A 20088-nucleotide genomic window follows, 5' to 3' on the forward strand; every position below is an offset into this window, starting at 1 on the left:
CCGCGGCCGCAGCCTCGTCTTCTCTCGGCTCCGCCACCTGCCGGGGCTCGGGCCTGAGCCCGGGCCCCCGGAGCATGGGTCTCCGGAGTGCTCAGGACGACGCCTCCACGTCCAGCGGCTGGACCCGAGACGCGCAGAAAGCAGGTACGGAAGCCGGCCGGGCGCGGGGGAGCGACCTGCCAGGGCGGCCAGAGGGGCCAGAGGGGCCAGAGGGGCCGGCGACGGCGGTCGGAGAAGCGGCCCCGCGCCCAGGGGGTGCCGGGGGGTCGGGGCGCGGGCTGGGGGGGCCCAGGGAGGCTGCGCGGGGCCCCCCGGGCCAGGACCAGAAGAGGAAAGGCTGACGGGCCCGGCTGACGTCTGAGGGGGAAGCGAGCCCGGAGGGGGGGGGTCGGCGGATGCCGCGGAGCCGGGGGACCGTGGTGGCCGCGCCGCGTCCCTGCCCGGAAGGAGGGCGGGGGCTCTCGCTCCCCCCGGACTCCGTGGCGTCCGAGCAGAGTTGGGTCTCCGAGAGCCGAGGCCGTCCCAGCCCGGCCCCGCTGCCGCGCCACGTCCGCGAACCCCGCCGCTGCCTCTCTGGCTGTCAGGGAGGCTTGTCAAACTTCATTCATCCGTCGCCGTCTCATTTGCCCGGTGTATCCTTGTACCACCGATTTCTTTTCGTTGCCATAAAGTGCACAATTCAGAGCATTCACAGGTTGGGCGACCCTCACCGCTCGTAATTACAGAACATTTCTTTCTCACCCAAAAGAAAACCCATCCACTCCCCATTCCCCAGTCTCCACAGCTCCTGGCAACCACTGATCTACTTTCTGCCTCAGTCCTTTGTCACCTGTTTTAATGCATTTAACTGTAAATAGCCATTCTTCCTGTTTTTATATTTTTTCTCACAAAGCAATAATTTCTATAAAACAGTGATTCCTTGTGTTTTTAAATATGTTTTACATACAATTAATGCATAGCTAAAATTATGATTGTTTACTCTGTGCCAAGTAAAATAATCTTTTTCCCCTTGGGGAAGACTAAGGTAACTTTTCCACTTTTCCATCTTCTCATAGGTGGTACCCATAATAGGGTCAAGCGTACATTCACATAACCCATATATTTTAATGAAGCACCTGCTATCCACATCTTGTTTTTCTCTGGATTCATTTTCTGTTATCCCCTTTTTCTCGGGTCCCACTCCTGGGTGGAAATGGTGCTCGCGCCTCATATTAAGTAATACAGGCCCTTTGACATTGTAACCCTTTGCTGGCATTTGTATGACATCTGTCCTCGTGGCTTAATAGTCAGTGCCCCAAGAGATATAGTCTTGTGACCTGTTGCAATGCTGTGCCTAGGTTTCGGGACTTTCCCACCTCAGTTTCCTTAATTTTGCTTCTTTGGGTGAATGGAAGGAATTTAGACATGAGAGTTTGGTAGGGAGGGTTCTCCTTTTTAAAATTTTTTTGTGTTGTTTTTAATCATATTGGAGAATTGTTGGCATAGTTAACTCAAAGCCCTCCTTTATAGAGTTTCTGATCAAATTGGTTTGCTCTCTAGAATGGCTCTCTGTTGTTGGGGTAAAACAGTTTGTCTTAATATGTGCTTGTCTTTATGTTCCAGGTAGTTAATGAATCTGCTAATTTGGATACTGTTTGTTGGCACTAATTGGGAGTTGGGACCTCAGAAAACAGAGGCTACTTTGTTTTGTTTTTGTTTTTAGTGGGAACCTTAGATCAGAATAAAGTAAGGTTTTCCTCACCTACTGTCATTCTTTGACACAGATATGAGGTTCAAGTTTAAATTGTTAATTTTTACTGTCAACAAAGGAATTTAAGGGGTGGGATAGAAGAAACATCTGAGGGAATCTCTCCCTCTGTTTCTGACAGTCTTTTCCATTGTTATGATTAAGGCTAACATTGCTTAGTTTGCATTTGACTTCTGTTTAAAGACTGTAAGTTTTTATTTTTTTTAAAGATTTATTTATTTATGTATACAAGAACTGGGGTACAGGCCAGAGGTGAAGGGGTGGTGGTGAGAGGATTCACCAGAGAAAGTGGGGAGCAGAACAGGCAGATCTACTGAAATACACTGCTGAGGGGAGCAGCAGGCGAGTCAGAAGAGGTCTGCTGCCTGCTGCGGCATATGGATTGCTCCCAGCTGGGGAGGCTGGGGATCTAACTTGTGCTGCAGTGGCTGGTGATAGCTTGATAGCGCTGTTTTTAACCCCTGCGCCACCAGGGAGGTCCTAAAGACTATAAGTCTTAACATGCAAGCTTAAATCAAATAATCAGTATGGGATTTTGTACTCACATATGATTCCATTAGATCATTTACCTGCTATAAGTCACTAATAGGTATTTCACTGATGTGGTACAACTTTTAAAGGGAGCTTGTGCTCTTTGGTCTTCTATTTTTTTCCCCAAGCCAGGGGCTTTAGGAGGTACCTGTTGCTCTGAGGAGACAGAATTCTTTACCTGGGTTCTGTAGCCAAAGTTGGGAGAGGTTTGAGACAATAATGAACTCAACCACTTTTATCCGTTGTTAAGAACTATTTCAGTTTCCCTTATTAAAATGATTGTTTTAATGGAGACCTTGCCAAGCACTGAGTGCCTGTATCAGTTCTTTTTCCTATGTTGAATGAATTACTTTTCAGGCATCAGAAATTTATTTATAGCAGTGTCATTTTGCAGCCAGCTGTAGGATAGTCATTTCATTCTGTCTTGGTTATGATAGCCAAGACCTTTGCTATAAAAGAACTTGGAAGGTACCAGCTCTGGAATATATAATACATCTCTCTTATGCGTGGAACAGTAAAGGAATTGAAGAAGAATGGATTCAGGGGGATTTGAATTTCATATATACAACTTTCAGATAAAATGTGTGCTTTTATCCTGAGCCCAAATATAAGCATTCTCAAGTTCAGAAATGTGTATCCCACTCCAGAATGCATATATAAAATTTAAGATAAAATAGATAGTAAACATTAATTTTAATCTCCAGAGCATCTCAAGGGTAGTTATGCTTTTTCTGAGATGAAGAGGATATGTGTAAATTATTTGGCTATTTGATACAACTGCTAACCCTGTAATTTATATAGCTTTAGTTTTCTGTCTTCTCTTTTTATGTCACAATAAGAGCTTATCCATTAGATGCAATAAAAAATTTGGGCACATATGGGCATGTTAGACCTCATCTTCGATTAACATTTGATCAGCCTGAATGTGCAGTCACCAAAATCCACATATGAGCAACATTCTACTCTGGAAAGCACCAGTAGCTACAAAAAGTCTACAAATCCAAGTTTGCAGTATTTAAAGCATATTTGTTCAACCAATATGAGGAAAATAATGTCATTTACTATAGGTCAAATTTTCCCAGAGAGTAATAGGTAAATAATTATTTCTTTCTGCATGTATTTATTGAGTTCCCACAGAGTGCCAACAGAAAGAAGATAGTAACTTTGAAATACAGGATTAAAAATGGAATCACAGCAATGTTAAAAGGAGTATTGAAGCTGTGATTTGGTTCAGAATTAGTTAAAATTCTGACATATTATTTGCTAAGATCTAATGGAAATCCAGCTGATTTCAAACTGTTATTTTCCCCCAAATATAAGCAACAGTTTTCTTTTCTCCTAGGTTTTGAATAACTTGGAAAGAGGGGCATGGGTCGATCCATATCTAAACAAATTGAGGAAAATTTTCTAGTCTTAGCAAACAGGTTAACAAGCTCTCTAAATACCAGCTTGCCACAAGCAGTAGTATTAACTACTTAAGCGCTTTTAATTTGTGATGTATAAAAAGTGCAAGGGCACACTAACTTTAAAAAAAATATCTGGTAGATTTTTTGTTGTTGTTGGAAATTAATTCAAATCCGGCTCATATTTTGTCTTAGCCTATGCTGTATTGTCTTCTCTGTTTCGTATTGTGAACTCAAGGACTACGAGGAAGTCGTAGTCATCTTTTTATCCCCAGTACATGCTTAGTACTAGTAGATGCTTATTAAATAATAGACTGAGAAATGAATGGAATAATGGTAGGTGGGAGGGTGCATAAATTAAATGACGCACCCACATTTATACACACCAAGAGCTTGAAGCACCTTGTGAGCAAACATTTAGTTAGTTAAGTACTATGCTGAAAGAAGGAATTAGAACTTGACTTTTCTTCATTCTAGGTAATGTAGCCATTTAATGCATTAAATTAATTTTGTCTCCAGACTGAGACATTTTTGAGAATGCAGAAAGCGGAGGGGTTTGCTTGGAACAATATGCCAGGACTGTAGTTGTAAACCAAGAATCTCTCAGACAAACTGGAACAAATGGTCACCCTGCTAGGTTACCAGGGGAAATAACAGAACAGTCTAGCCAGGAGAACAGGTTTACCTAGGCTTAAAGTCACCTCTGTTATTTTCCTGTCTGTCTCAACTGCATATGACTCCAAACTCGTACCTTTCTTTATATGACAGCACAGCTGTCATATGTATATAGGCAGGATCATGGGTGCCAGCTTTCATGTATGCTGATGAAATGTGCCGCTTGTCATGGAAATAGTTTGAAGGCTGTTGTTTCAGAATAGAACATTACTACGGGTAGCCTTTAGTGTCCCTTTTTAAGACCTAATCTACTTTCTGATGTTAGTCCCTTCTAAAGCCTAACTTTGGTGCTAGTCCTCTGTAAAGTCTAACCTACCTTCCCGTGTTATCTTCCACTTTATATCATACTGTTTTCTATTTACTGTTATGTTTTTGAATGAGTCTATTTACTGTTAAGGGAAAGGGCCTTATGTTTCTTGTCCCGAAACCTCCTCTCTTCCCTCCCACCCAGTCTCTCAAAAGCTTGCTGAACTTCCTTTAAAATTGCACTCTTCAGTCATGCTGTCTCAGCAGCCTGACCCATAGCAGTCTCGAAGCGCTTGTTGTCTGCACATGCCTTTTTTTGGCAATTACTGTACACTGCTTTGTAACATCTCCTCGGTGTTGTCTTATTTAACTTTTCTTATGCTTGCCATGCCTAAAGTTAGAAATTCTGCATGAAAACCCTGGGAACCTGTTGCCCCAATATTCTAAATTGAAAAATTATTTGATAGAAATCAGTCACAGACTCTCAGCCAATTTCCTAAAAGGTAATTTGAGCACAACTAAAGGCCAGTATATAAATAGCAACTATCACATAAGGATATCAGATGCTTGAAATATTACTTCCTGATCACTAGTTATTTATTAACTGTTAATAAACCGTTGCAATCAATCAATCAATAAAAGAAACAGTTGCTTTGTGTTACTACCAGCCACACTAGAAGTGTAAGTTTACCCTTTGGCGTTCTGCTCTTGAAAATAGCTGTGATTCTGCCATTTTACCAGTCATGTTAGCATGAACTGAAGACCTTTTCCACATTTGGTTTTGTTTAAAAACTGTATTACTGGGCCTCCCCTGGTGGCGCAGTGGTGCCTGCAGCCTCTGCAGCACCGGTTCGTTCCCCGGCCGCCGGCGAGGGTCCCACAAAAAAAAAAAAAACTGTATTACTGAATTTTGGTGACATACATTTTTCCTCTGTGAACAATAGGAAAATATTATTTATTTATTTTTTTAATAGAGGCATTTTATTTATTTATTTATTTGTTTAATTTGTTTGTTTTGTTTATACATGCACTGGGTACAGTCAGAAGCGCGGGAGGGTGAGAGAATTCACCAGAGCCAGAGCAGGGAGCAGAACAGGCAGAAGGACCGAAGTACACTGCTGAGGGGAGCAGCGGGCGGCAGGAGAGGTCTGCGCACCATGTGGGATCCTCCTCCGGTGGCCGGGGAGCAGCCGGGGATCGAACCAGCGCCGCAGAGGCCGGGGGCAGCTTCGCATCCCAGCGCTCAACCTCTGCGCCACCGGGGAGGCCCGGAAAATATTATTAAGAGATATGAATGCTTTATAAACTTTGGTATTAACAAAATCATTCTGTTAGAAAAATATTAATAGTAACTGTTAGATATGCCTGAATTCATTGAGCATTTATTATAACTGCAATTCATTGCTCAGTGCTTATCTCTCCTTAGTGGTTTGTATTTTGTCTACTAATTAAATATCTGTAGGTTCACTTTAAAAATAGCTACCTGGGTCCTCCCTGGTGGCCTAGGGGTTAAGTCTCAGTGCTATCGCCCTGAGGGCCTGAGTTCGATCCCCTGCCAGGGAGCTAACCCACATGGTGCAGCGGACCTCTCCTGTCTCACCCAATGCTCCCCTCATCAGTGTAGTTCAGTAGATCTGCCTGTTGTGCTCCCCACTATGTCTTGGTGAATCCTCTCACTGCCCTGTCCCCCCACCCCCCACGCCTCTGGCCTATAATCCAGTTCTTGTATGCATAAATAAATAAAAATAAATCTTAAAAAAAAAAAAAAAACAAGAAAAGCAGAATGATTTAAAAAAAAAAAATCTACCTGTACCGCAAATGAAATAAGAACATTGAGCCCTGAACAGGAAATGTACAGATGCTGAGTATGTGCCTCATGCCTTTTCTCCCCTTGTTTTGCAGACTTTAATGCCAAAAGAAAGAAGAAAGTAGCAGATATAAACCAGGCTCTGAACAGTGATCCCACAGATGTGGCTGCCCTTAGGCGCATGGCTATCAGTGAGGGCGGGCTCCTGACTGATGAGATCAGGCAAAAAGTATGGCCCAAGCTCCTCAATGTCAACACCAATGACCCACCTCTTATATCAGGTAAGGGGCGTGTGTACTGTGAAGAAAGCCTGTTCAGGAGATAAGGGAAAAAAAAAAAAAAAACATTTCCAGAATTTTTACTGTTTTCACCCATTTCTGCAAGAGTGGATAAGTAAATCTGAAGCATTTTTGGATATGCTTGGACCCACTCTGAAAATAAGGCCAACCTGGCAAGTAAGGGAGTTTATTAAAACTGCATGTTGCTGTCAGAATTCACCTAGAGACAGGATGTAGGTGTCAGTGTTTTATTAAGCACCCCACCTAAGTCTGATGTGGCTGGTCTACATTTGGAAAAACATTAGGTTATAGGGAGAGATTACAACTTTTGGTCTTTTTTTTTTTTTTTTATGATGCCAGTTTTATTTTTTTTTTATTTTTTATTTTTTTAAATAATAAATTTTATTTTTTATATTCCCCATACAATCGCAACCCCCCCATTCTGACCCCAATCCCTCCCCTCCCGCCCCCCACCCCCCAAAACTTTTGGTCTTTAAACAAACAAAACCATATTTTTATTCAAAATACTAAGATCCTTTTGAACTCTAAAATTCTGTGATTCTATGAAAAGGCATTACTTAACTGTTTCTGCAAGGCCCATGAAATAAAGTTCCTTGGAATACAGTACAAAATACATAAGAAAGTACTGTAGAGGAGTGGCTCCACTCGTCATTCCTTCACTCACTCAACAAACATTTATTGCTTTTTTACTACATAGGACAAAAGTCCAGGTGCTAGAATTCTTTCATTCATTTGACAGATGCTAGCTGTGCTCTTACTTTGTGGTAGGTACTGGCCATGATTAAAACAGCCCCTGCCAATAAAGCATTCAGTGTCGCGGTGCAACCATGTAGGTGGTAAGTTGCCACTTACTATCTTTGGCACCAACTCCCTCAGAGCAGTTAGCTTTTTATTGGAAGGACTGGGCAGTGCCATCTTCACACTCTAAATGTCAGATTCCAAATTTCCCACATTTTAATAAGATGAGGTCTGTGTTGGGGCAAGTATTACACAGGTTCTTCTGCTATTTTTTGATTTCTGTTGCAAGGAAGTTTACTTGTTATGTAACACTTGCTTTAGGCTGAGAGAAATGTACACTTGTTGCACATGTAACAGCTAGAGTCTTCTTTCTTTCATACTGTTGGGGCTTATCAGCTGAGCACAAATACTATCTCTTATTTGCAGGGCCTTAGTTATAGAATTTCAGGGTCAACAGAGGTTAGGTTCTTCTTTATGTGAGTTTATCTTAATATTCCTCTCTGAACAGTGGCGTATTCCCTTAACTTTATAGATGGTAGAGTTCTTTCAGGGGTCTCTGGTTTCCATATTCATGATCCTTACAGTAACCTGGGAAATACATAGGGAATTTTATAGATGTGGGCCTTGAAATTCCGAGCATTTCCCCAGCAGCACACAGCGGCTGCCTACACTTGGCCTCTGTCTTCCTGACTTCTCCGCTGCTTTTTCCACCTCACTCTCTTACCTCCCAGACAGTCTGTGTTCCTCCTTTACAGTCATCATGACTTGCAGGAAATAGCATGTTTAAAACTAGAGATCCGGGCCTCCCCAGTGGCGCAGCGGTTGAGCACTGGGTTGCGAAGCTGCCCACAGCCTCTGCAGCGCTGGTTCAATCCCCGGCTGCTCCCCAGCCACTGGAGGAGGGTCCCACATGGCGCACAGACCTCTCCTGCCACCCACTGCTCCCCTCAGCAGTGTACTTTGGTCCTTCTGCCTGCTCTGCTCCCCACTCTGGCTCTGGTGAATTCTCTCACCCTCCCACACTTCTGACTGTACCCAGTGCTTGTATAAATAAATAAAAATAAATCTTAAAAAATAAAAATTAAAAAAAAAATAAAACTAGAGATTCCTCTCCAGATGTTGTAACGTGAATCATACCTCTTCCAGAAAAAGCCGAAGCATGTGCTCCAGGCTTGGGTGTCATACCAGAGTGTTTTGCTCCTGGTCTGGCTTCCAGACATTCTCGCAGTAACATGTTGCCTTTTCTCCGATAGGAAAGAATCTACGACAGATGAGCAAGGACTACCAACAAGTGCTACTGGACGTCAGGCGGTCTTTACGGCGGTTCCCTCCTGGTGAGAAGCTCTCCTGGTCTTGTCATAGGAGGGTTTCTGTCCCAGCTGCACTTACTTTCTTGCGTTGGTGCTTGCTAGTCCCAGGGAGTTTCCATCCCAGCAACCTACCGGACCCTGCCTCCTCAGGGTCCCGTGGGCACCCCGTCTGCTGAGCTAGCCTTACATTGACTCCACCACATTCAGGTCTTCACTGGGAAATCCTGAGCCAGAGATTTCTCTTGACCTAGAGATGGTGAATGAGAGAAAAGGTTTTTCTCCCCGCTTCAGAACTATAGAAGTGACTTCACAGAAATTGTTAGAGTCATCAGTCTGGCTTTAGAGAGTAGGTTGGTTTAGAAGTGGGTCCTAACTAGAACTATTAATATCTTCATTTGACTAGATTTACAAATAGTGGTATCTTACACATACATACTTTGGACTGGAAGAGAAGTCATTCTCGGCATGTTTAGAGTCTATTCCCAAAATTACCTTTCTGCTTCCCCTAAGAATGAGATTGATGACTGTTGTCTCCATTTTCTCTTCCTTTGACAACTCCACCATTAGGTGCATGAAGAGAGGAAAATTGCTAAAAGGAACAAGAGCCTCAAACCCGTTGCTTCACTCTTCTGAAACTATACTCTGGCTTGCACTCTGTCTATTAAAGGGCCTTCTTTCCTGATTGCACCCTTGCTCCCTGGAGAGGCTTCTGTGATTCCTGAGGAGCCATTGGCCTGCTGGCTTTTGGTTTTGATAAAAATATAAGCCCATGGTCAGTCCCCTTGCCCTATCCTGCTGGAATGGACATCACAGGACAGTTGCCTCCAAGTTTGTTCCTTAGATGGCCTGCTACCTCTCTGAGTCCTTTCTTCCTCTTCCATTTTTGTGACATCAGTCTGTTATATTCTCTCTGTAGGCTGAACTTTCCATATAGTTTCATATTCTTTTTCATTAAAGTTCCTCTGAGCTTCGCTGACCACTTTATACTAAAGATTCAAACGGGATATAATTTTTTTGTCTCTTATTACTTTACTTTAGCTACATAGTTCTTATTTTATCCCATTTTCTTTTTATCTTTTAGAGTATGCCACTTTTCTTTTTTTAAGTACACCTTTTTGAGAACTGGTGGGAGCTTTGCTCTCACTGTAAGCCCTTTGTTCAGTTTAGTCTGGGCCTTTACATTAACTGTTTTCTCTCACAATATTTGTTTTTAACTGGAAAAGTTAACAGTATAGCAAGGCTATGCTTTGTGCCATTCTAAAGCTGTTCACAAGGCCAATGTTTGGCCTTTTTATAAATTCAGATGAGCTGAGGAGCCACCCTGACCACAGCCAGAGCTAGCTGCATATGCTGAACGAGCTCTGGGGACAGGGTGGCCTGTTTCCAGCTGAATCTTTGGATCGAGAAGATAAGTTTTTCCTGTGATATTTAGTTTGCTTTAGAAAGGAACATACAACTGTTAAATTTTGTATTTGTATAGTTTTATACCTATGGAAAAGTTACAGAATAGGACAAAGAATTCCCCAGATACCTTTTACTTCAGATTTCTGTATATGTTTTTTTTCAAAGATTTATTTATTTATGCATACAAGAGCTGGGGTACAGGCCAGAGATGCGGGGAGGTGAGAGGAGTCACCAGAGACAGCGTGGGGAACAGAACAGGCAGACTGACCGAAATACACTGCTGAGGGGAGCAGCGGGCGAGTCAGGAGAGGTCTGCTTCACTGTAGGTTGCTCCCTGGCTAGCCGGGGATCGAACTCGTGCTGCAGAGGCTGTGGATTTGCTTCACAGTGTGGTGCTTAACCCCTTGCACCACCAGGAAAGCCCCAAATTTCTTTATATGTTAACATTTTGTTATATTTACTTTATTATTACTTTTCTTTCCTCCATACACACATGTAATTTTTTTCAGAACTGTTTAAGAATAAATGACAGACATGGCACCCATTTGTCCCTAAATATTTCAAAGCGTATTTCCTAAGAACAAGAGTCTTACATAATTGCAAGTACACTTACAAATAGTACCAGCATTGAAAAAGACTTATCTACAGCTTTTATTCAGATTTATCCTTGTAATGCACTTTAAAGGAAAGGAAATACAAATTTATATATTTCCCATTCAGTCATATATCTTTAGCTTCCTTTAACCTAGAATAGTTCCTTTGTACATTATTATTAGCCATTTATTTTACAAAATTCTGTCAATTTGGTTCTGTCAGGTATTTTCTTATTAGATCCAGATTTATGCACTCTTGATTGGAATTCCACAGACCTGATGTTCAGTTCTTTTAAGTGAGCACATCTAGAGGCATATTTTGTCAAATGGTCACACTGCTAGCAATGTGAAAGATAGTGACCTGTCTACAGGTTCCCTCACTGTAAGATTGCTAATCTGTGGTTCTTTCCTATATGCCAGGTGGTATCAGTGCTGTGCGATCTTGATACGTGTTTCCAAAATTGTTTGCAACTAATATTCTTTTATTCAAAATCCATTGCCAACTGTCTTCCAAACCTCTGTATTACTAGGCTGCTTGCCATGTTCAAGTGCACCCATCCCCCTCCCACCCTCTCCCTTCCCCAGGCATGCCAGATGAAGAGAGAGAAGGACTCCAGGAAGAACTGATTGATATCATCCTCCTCATCTTGGAGCGCAACCCTCAGCTGCACTACTACCAGGGTTACCATGACATCGTGGTGACATTTCTACTGGTAGTAGGCGAGAGACTGGCAACATCCCTGGTAGAAAAATTATCTACCCACCATCTAAGGTACCAGTGCAGAGGAGCAAAAGAGCATGAGGTCACTCCTCAGGACCCCCCTGGGTTAACTGCTCCGCCCATTTTCTAGTCAATTGTTTCAATTTGAGCCTCATTCCACTCCCCCACCCCTGGTCTAAATGTTAGGTCTGACTTTGCTTATTGAGCTGTCTCCCTCTAGGGATTTCATGGACCCAACAATGGACAACACCAGGCATATATTAAACTATATGATGCCCATCATTGACCAGGTGAATCCAGAACTCCATGACTTCATGCAGAGGTACATATGTGTCATATTTGTGTGTGTGCACACACACCCCTTCAGCTTTCTTCTCACCTTTATTTCCTCATAAATTTAGCTCAATTTCTTCATCATCCTATGGTGTTAGTGTTAAGTTCTTCAGGGATGTCTTCTCCTGTTACCAGCAATCTGGATAATTCAGTTCTGTACACAGTTTTAGAGCACTTTGTAGGTATTGTGCTCTTTTGGGGGATACAAGAAATGTCACAGCTCATGCCTAAGTAGACTTTAAGGTTATCGCCACAAGAGAAGTAAAAAGAGGCCTCCCGTGGTGGTGCAGCGGTTGAGCACTGGGTTGCGAAGCTGCTATAGCCTCTGCAGCGCCAGTTCGATCCCCAGCCACCGGCGAGGGTCCCACATGGCACGCAGGCCTCTCCTGCCGCCCGCTGCTCCCCTCAGCAGTGTACTTCGGTCCTTCTGCCTGTTCTGCTCCCCGCTCTGGCTCTGGAGAATCCTCTCACGCTCTCGTGCTTCTGACTGTACCTAGTGCTTGTATGAATAAATAAATAAATCTTAAAAAAAAAAATTTAATTTTTAAAAAATTAAAGAGAAGTAAAAAGTCCTTTAGAATCCAGAGGCAAGGGGCCTCCCCGGTGGCACAGCGGTTGAGCGCTGGGTTGCGAAGCTGCCTGCATTCTCTGCTGCGCCGGTTCAATCCCCGGCTGCTCCCAAGCCACCGGAGGAGGGACCCACATGGCGCACAGACCTCTCCTGCCCCCCGCTGCTCCCCTCAGCAGTGTATTTCGTCAGTCTGCCTGCTCTGCTCCCCGCTCTGGCTCTGGTGAATTCTCCCACCGTCCCGCGCTTCTGACTCTACCCAGTGCTTGTATAAATAAATAAATAAATCTTTAAAAAAAAAAAAAAATAGACTACTTGTCAGAGTTATTTAAAAAAAAAAAAAAATCCAGAGGCAAGGAAGACAGAGCCGTTTATGGAAGGTTTTAATAACCATGTCCAAAGGAGGAGCAATATTTCTTTTCCCTCCTCTCTTTAGTTGACCAATGCCTCACTTTTTTTTTTTTTTTAAAGATTTATTTATTTATTTATACAAGCACTGGGTACAGTCAGAAGCACGGGAGGGTGAGAGAATTCACCAGAGCCAGAGCGGGGAGCAGAGCAGGCAGAAGGACCAAAGTACACTGCTGAGGGGAGCAGCGGGCGGCAGGAGAGGTCTGCGCACCATGTGGGACCCTCCTCCAGTGGCCGGGGAGCAGCCAAGGATTGAACTGGTGCTGCAGAGGCTGCGGGCAGCTTCGCAACCGCTGCGCCACCAGGGAGGCCCACCAATGCCTTACTTTTAAAAAGAAAAAAATAATAATGGCAGTGTCTTAATGTATTTCAGTTGTGTCATGTTAACTGAAAAATTAATGCGGTTGTGTTTTCCAGCCTGAGAATATATGCCTGTGCTCCTGAAAAGCATAATGACTTTCTCAGGTAGAAAATCCTGGTGTAGTTCTCTGGAAAGTTACTTTTTATTCTTGTAATTGACAATTGTTGGCCATCAGGCAGCACTCAGTGAGATAAGGAAGCCAGGATCCTATTGAGATATTAGTGTCATCTGGTGGGTACAACTTAAGTGTTTTGTATTTGTGAAGAGAAAATGCTGAATTTGTGAAGAGAAGGTGGCTGAATTTTCCAGAGAACGTATTTCCCAAATGTTTCCTTATCACAGCACTGAGGACAAAAGCAGCCTCAGGAAGGGATCTCAGCAGGGAACCTAACATCTGGATTTCCTTGCTTCCAGTGCTGAAGTGGGGACCATCTTTGCCCTCAGCTGGCTCATCACCTGGTTTGGGCACGTCCTGTCTGACTTCAGGCATGTAGTGCGGTTATACGACTTCTTCCTGGCCTGCCACCCGCTGATGCCCATTTACTTTGCAGCTGTGGTAGGTACAGGCCATGAGCCAGCAGCTAGCTTCACCATCACCTAGTCCAGCCTGATTGTTTTTCCATAAAGGGAGGCCTCCTGCTGATTGTGGAAAGATGTGAAAGGCAGCATTTCCCAGACTGGTGTCCCTGGACATGGTTCTCTGCTATATTAATGGGAGTGTCTGGAAAAAACTGCTGTAAAATAAGTTTGGGAAATGCCAGTTAAACAGAGTTAAATAGATTTGTTTATTTCATGGTTCTGAACCTTTCAAATACTCCTTAAAGAGAACACAACCTTTCTTTGTACTATTTGGAACCATTTATTCTGTGCGGAAGCTCCCGGAGTCTTCCATAATCCTACTCCTTTTCATCCTTCTAGAAGAATCGCCTTCATTTAATTGGTCAGCCTTTCACTTTGCCTGTAGCAGCCCAGTAAGAAAATCACTCAGATATGCTCTAGCAAACAGCGGGGAAAGGACAAACTCTTAAATAATTGGTGCTATACATTATTATTCCTATATGGATATAAGAGTTGGCTGAATATTTGGAGTGAGCTCTGTCTGTTACCAATTTGAATTCATCAGTAAGAAGGCCTGGTGTGTTCTGGTCTCTGATATAAGACTCTGCTCCCACAGATCGTGTTGTATCGAGAGCAGGAAGTCCTGGATTGTGACTGTGACATGGCCTCGGTCCACCACCTGTTATCCCAGATTCCTCAGGACCTGCCCTATGAGACGCTGATCAGTAGAGCAGGAGACCTCTTTGTTCAGTTTCCCCCATCTGAACTCGCCCGGGAGGCAGCTGCCCAACAGGAAGCCAAGAAGTAAGTGAGGCGAAGGCCCTGGTTGAGTGAGAGGTATCTGTAAGTGAGCAGCAGTGATGGCAGATTGTGTCAGCTGGGAGACAGGGCTAAGGGGAAGGAATCCCCATTTTAGACTTTAGGGGTCTTTATCAAGCAGTGCTTACTGAGTAATGAATGACTCTGCCCTTAGCCTCTTTAATCTAGTTCCTTCTTTCATAGCATTTCCTTCTTTCTGTCTCTTCTCCCTCTGCAGAACAGCTGCTTCTACCTTCAAAGACTTTGAACTGGCATCAGCCCAGCAGAGGCCTGACATGGTGCTGCGGCAGCGGTTTCAGGGACTTCTGCGACCTGAGGATCGAACAAAAGATGTCCTGACTAAACCAAGGACCAACCGTTTCGTGAAGCTGGCAGTGATGGGGCTGACGGTGGCGCTGGGAGCAGCTGCTCTGGCTGTGGTGAAAAGTGCTCTGGAGTGGGCCCCGAAGTTCCAACTACAGCTGTTTCCCTAAATGCCAGAGAAGACACTTCCTCTTACATTGCATTAAGGTCTCACCCTTCCATGCAAGGATTGGGAGGGGGTAGAATTTCCTTTATTAAAAGGGTTTCTGTCAAGGGTTTTCTATTCCTACCACCCTTCCCTGTCGGGCTATGGTTTGCCTTTGCTTCAGAGGCCAATAGCAGAGCCTGCCTGACAGTAGGCACTTGGGGGTGTTTGGGCATATAACTTCTTCCTCCCTGACAGTGGGCTCTCCCCTATCTCCTCTTGTGTTGGAGGAATAGCTTCCAGAAGCCTTTGGTACCCATTGGGCCGGGTAACTGGGGAACTTCTTAATTGCCCAGCAGTAAGTAAGCTGGACCGTGAGTGCCCTCCTCTCAGCTCCTCATGTTCTGTCTGCTTCAGCTGGACAGAGAAGGGAAGAGCTGCTGCTAAAGAAGTCAGACCTTGAAAAGACAGCAAGAGGGCCAAGGATGTTAGCCTGGGAACAAGATTAGCCTCACTTAAGAGCAGCTGTATTCCTGGTCAGAAATCAAAGCAACAGATGTAAACTAGGTTACTAGGTAAATCCTACGTATGTTCAGCCTAGAAGTCACTGGGCGTTTCCAGTGAAGCAGGAAGGAGTATTAGTTTTTAGGGCCCAGACATAGACTAGTTTTGCCTGCTTATTTATTTTTGTTCCCTATTCTTTTCTGCAAACCATACAGTGTTGCTTATAAAAGACATTTTTATTGCTAGTTTTTAGAATAACATATACCCAACATATAAATAATAGTTCCTTCTTGAAAAAATGATAGTTCTCACAGAAGGATGAGCTTCTAAGATTCCAAAGTTTTCTTTCTATTGAATTATTTCACGTCTCACAGGACCCAGAGTTGCTATCCGTAAACTCCACTCCCCAGGCGCCCCTTGTCGTCCAGCTTTCCTTCCTCACTGTTTTCTTCACATCATCCCTCTACTCCTATGCAGGTACCCATTCACTCTTTCTCAGCTTTGTTTTTCTTGGGCTTGATTGATTTCTTTATGGCTAGTCTCTCCTTCCTAGTTGGAAATGTCATGGGAACTTGTCCGAATGGGACAGACTGCCGCCTGCAGAGCATGGTAGACGCCTGGAACAGCCAGCCCCGCTGTCCCACGCTTCCCGGGGACGCTGCAGGCTTCGGGGAACAAGACAGATCATTCAGTCCTTCTGGGACTTTTCTTGTAAGCAAAGCCAGGTTTGCTTTAGATTAAATCTGGCTTGAAAAAAGTGCCTTTTGCTGCTTTAAAGAATTGGGGCGTATAGTATGAAGCAGCCATGTACTTTTATTTTCCTGGTCTCTCTCGGGCACTGTTCTCTCTTGGTAGATAAGTTTTCTTAAGGTGAACATGCCAGAAGCACTCCACCCATCATACCCAAACCTCCACAGCCTTTCCACGTGCCCACCATATGCAGAGTGTAGTTAGCGTGCCAGGCAGCTGGTTAGCCCAGAGCAGTTAGGAGAGGTATCTATGCCAAGTTACACTAAGCACTTTAAAACCAAAAATAGCTCCAAATAATGGGTCATTCTCCACAGCAGGAGTGCCACCTGGGGTGGTTATGATGTGGATGGATTCATCTAGAAAATGGTAGATTCATTAAGACAAAGGAAATTCTCCCAGGATCCACAGGTGATGTTATGACAGGTATTCCCAGTCTTCTCCCACAGCACGGGCGTCCTCTTGTCATCTGTACACATGGACAATCGCTCTGGCCCCGCCTGCCACGGGCGCTCGGCCTGTCTGTAAACACTGAAGGAACTGATGGGAAAGAGGAAAGGAGGTGTGTGTGATAGGGTCCCAGAGCCACAGCTGTTTAGATCCCATGAAGGAAGTAGCATTTGCTTCTGTTGTGGCCTAAGGAGAAAGTTCATTTTGTTTTACAGCTTTGCTGACATCAGAATTCTCCTCTGCCAGTGAGAAAAGAAGCATTCTCTTTTTACCTTCAGGTGGTTTACTATTCTGTAAAGAATATGTGTAAATATTTTGTACAGAGCCCTGTATGAAATAAACAGCCATATGTGGTTACTAATCTCTTCTGTCCTTGTCCTCCCCTTGCTGGGTGTGAACTCTGCTCTTTAGACATCTGGCCTAGCTGCTTCCCCGCCTGTCCACCCCGACCCAGGACTGCTGTGGTCTGGGCTCTTGGTTGGCCTTAATCTGCCTGGAGAGCTTGGGCAAGTCTTGCAGTCCTGTTTCTACTTCATCTGCGCAATTTATGACCTGTGCACTCCTGCTGCTGCCTGAGCGCGCTGGCCATGGGCACACGAAGTGGTGTGTATAGTAGTCTGAGTGACCTTGACTTTTTCACACGCCGTTCTGGAAATGCCTTCCGCTGTGAAGGCTGAAAGGAAGAGTACACCACAGGCTTTGCCAGATGCAGCCAAGAGGTGGTCTCTGTCCTGTTGCTGTCCTACATCCCGTCTGCTTTCTGCTGGTGGTTCCTGCTGCCTTTCCCCCCATCCTCACAGAGGCCCTTTCACTCACTAAGAGTCTTTTCTCCAGATTTACTTATGGTTGGAGTTTGCCCAGCTGTCTGTGAGCAGACAAGATCATGGGCTCACCTCCAACTCCCTACTTTTTAAGCGAGTGGCTTTTGTGCCAGGCCCAAACTCTAGAGGAAATCACGTGTTAGCTCTGGCATGGCTGGGGGACCCATCCTCCACTTCTGCCCTTGCCACCAGCAGCTGCTCTTCAAGCAGGGGCCTTCCGTCACCTTCCCCTGCTCTCCCTGCTTTGGTGACAAGGTTGTGGCACAAAATATATTTGCAACCACCTGCTTCTTCCTTGGGTAGGTGGTTTTGAATTCCAGGCCCCTTAGCATAAGCTGTGGGATAAGACCAGCTCTTGTGCACCTGGCAATCGAAGCTGCTTGCAGACAGTGCAAGTGGCAGTGGGGGATGGGCAATTTACTGCCCACCACCAGAGGCCCCACTGGGACTCTGGCTGCAGGCAGAGGCCAACAGTGATGGTGGGTGACTGGTTCCTTTACCATGCTGCCCCAGGGCATGCAGCCCCAGTGGGGCTGCAGAGCTAAGGCTGCCCTCTGGCCAGCACAAGCTGTGGCATAGAAAGCAACTGCTAGCCCCACCCCCTGGTTCAGGGCTGCAGGGAGGAGGTTGGGGCCCTACTGGGACAGCTCCACCCCTGTGGCTGCACCAGCTGCGGGCAGTAGAGAGACCAGTGGGACCAAGCACGTGCAAGCTGTGAGCTGATTGATGGGGGCCAATCAGACCTGTGGGTGGGGCACCCTGAAAGAGGATATAAGGCAGGTGAGGAGCCAGCTTAGTACTCACTCTGCTCCTGAGAAAGACTTCCTGGCCTCCGAAGCAGCATCCAGCAGTCGACAAGCAGCAGGCCCTCGTTGGAGGACGGCGCTATCCTGAACGGGTGGCGTTTCTGGACACCGCATACTATCCGGGTGAGACAGCTGGCCATGTGTGGCCTTAGAAACTGCTTCCCATTTGTTAACTAAAGCCCATTGTTGTTCCCTGAGCCTGAGTGGTCTTGCAATTGCACACGTGGGTGAAAACCCACAGTGACTTGTCCTCTACTGGCCACTGTCCTGAGGTTATAGCTGTAGCCCGGCTCAGCATTCTTGCCGTTTGAATTCAAGGCCGCTGCGGCTTGGTTTCACGTTTTCCCCGGAGAGTCGGTACTGGGTTCTCAATCCTGGGGTCTAGACATGGGGTGACCCTTTGGGAGGGGGTGGCCTCTCTCCTTGGCCCTTCAGTACACAGCACGTGTGAGCTTGTCCATCTAAGACCCTTCCCTGCTGGCATGTTAAGCAGAGCACAGTAAGCACGCTAGAACCCAGGGCAGTCCTGCATCCCCGTTTGTGGCGGACACAGACTTGCTGCCCATGTGGATGCAGATGGAGTGGCCGAGTCATAAGGCCAGACACCCCCTCCGCTGTCCCGTCTTCACCTTTCACACGGCCAGGGTGAAGAGATGTTTCATTAACACCTCCCGGTACTTACTAGAAAAGAACAATGCCAGGGCGCAGAAAAGCATGGTAGGGGTGAGGATGGCAGAGACAGACAATGCTTGATGACTCCACTCCTGCCGCGTGGAAATGAGCACCCAGGCTCACTTTTTAAAGAGTTTTAAAAGAAGCTGGGCATCTAGGTTTTTATTGTAGCATCTCTCAATTTTAAAATGTTGGCAACTGCTTCAAATTTCTACATCAACATTGGGTGAACGAACCTGTGGTTTGCCAGTTTGCACTCTCTATACCAATGTAGTAAGTCTCTGCCCTCAAGGGATGCCAAGAAAGACCCTGAAGATGAGGGAAGAGCTGGTAAGAGAAATGCGTCTGCCCCAGGCTGGGTTCGGCCTCACTCTTGCAGCCAGCTCTCCTCAGCGCTTCTGACCCTTCTCACTCCCAGGGCCGGGGCGGCGGCCTGGGGCTGCCCTTCATCAGCTGTGACAGTTGCCAGCTGCCATGAGCCAGTGCTGACAGAGGAGGGCACTCACCTCTGCTCCCTCTGCGGTCAGCTGTTTCAAGGCCTGGCCTCGGGGGTGGCAATGCTTTCCCAGGGCTGATGCAAGCGCCGACCACATGCCCCAACTTCTGGACCCTGGCACTCAGGCCTGCCTGATGCTTCCCATCAACGCTCAACGTGTTCACCGTCGAATACCAGCTCTCAACAGCGGAAGGGCGGGGACGTCAGAGAATGACGAGACACAGAATGGACGAATGGACCGGGCACTACGCCGAGTTCCTGCTGGGCTGTGCGTCTTACCTGAGATGTTAAAGTTGGGATGGGCAACCTCCCCGCTCAATGGCAGCAGCTTCCCTCATTCTGCAGTGTTTCTGCTCCCCAACTCTACATACTCACAGGCCAGAAGGGAGCAAGGCTTTCCTGCAAGCCTCAGCTGCTGCCTAGGTCCGCCCTCCCCCTTAACGCTCATTGATGAGCCCTTGCTTTGTGGACGTTAACGCTGCAAACTTCTCCCTGTGCAGGGTAGTGTTAACCAAGAGCATCCTGCCCCTCAAGTCAGGCACACGGGTGCAAATTTGGCACAAGGATGCACGGTGCTCAGTCACACTCTTTTCCCACCATCGAAAATGGCTGATAGATCC

General features: G+C 45.7%; 1 protein-coding gene across 1 annotated transcript; it reads left to right on the forward strand.

The window, feature by feature from the left end:
* Positions 1-74: 74 nt before the first annotated feature.
* Positions 75-15189, forward strand: TBC1D20 (TBC1 domain family member 20; the record flags this gene model as incomplete). The annotated part of the gene is made up of 8 exons (XM_084246922.1): positions 75-144; positions 6505-6690; positions 8700-8780; positions 11339-11525; positions 11695-11796; positions 13562-13703; positions 14322-14509; positions 14742-15189. The coding sequence occupies 8 exons, from the start codon at positions 75-77 to the stop codon at positions 14995-14997; spliced, it is 1212 nt and encodes a 403-aa protein (XP_084103048.1). The 3' UTR covers positions 14998-15189.
* Positions 15190-20088: the final 4899 nt, after the last annotated feature.

Source organism: Talpa europaea, assembly GCF_964194135.1.
Source record: "Talpa europaea genome assembly, chromosome: 11".
Lineage (NCBI taxonomy): Eukaryota > Metazoa > Chordata > Mammalia > Eulipotyphla > Talpidae > Talpa > Talpa europaea.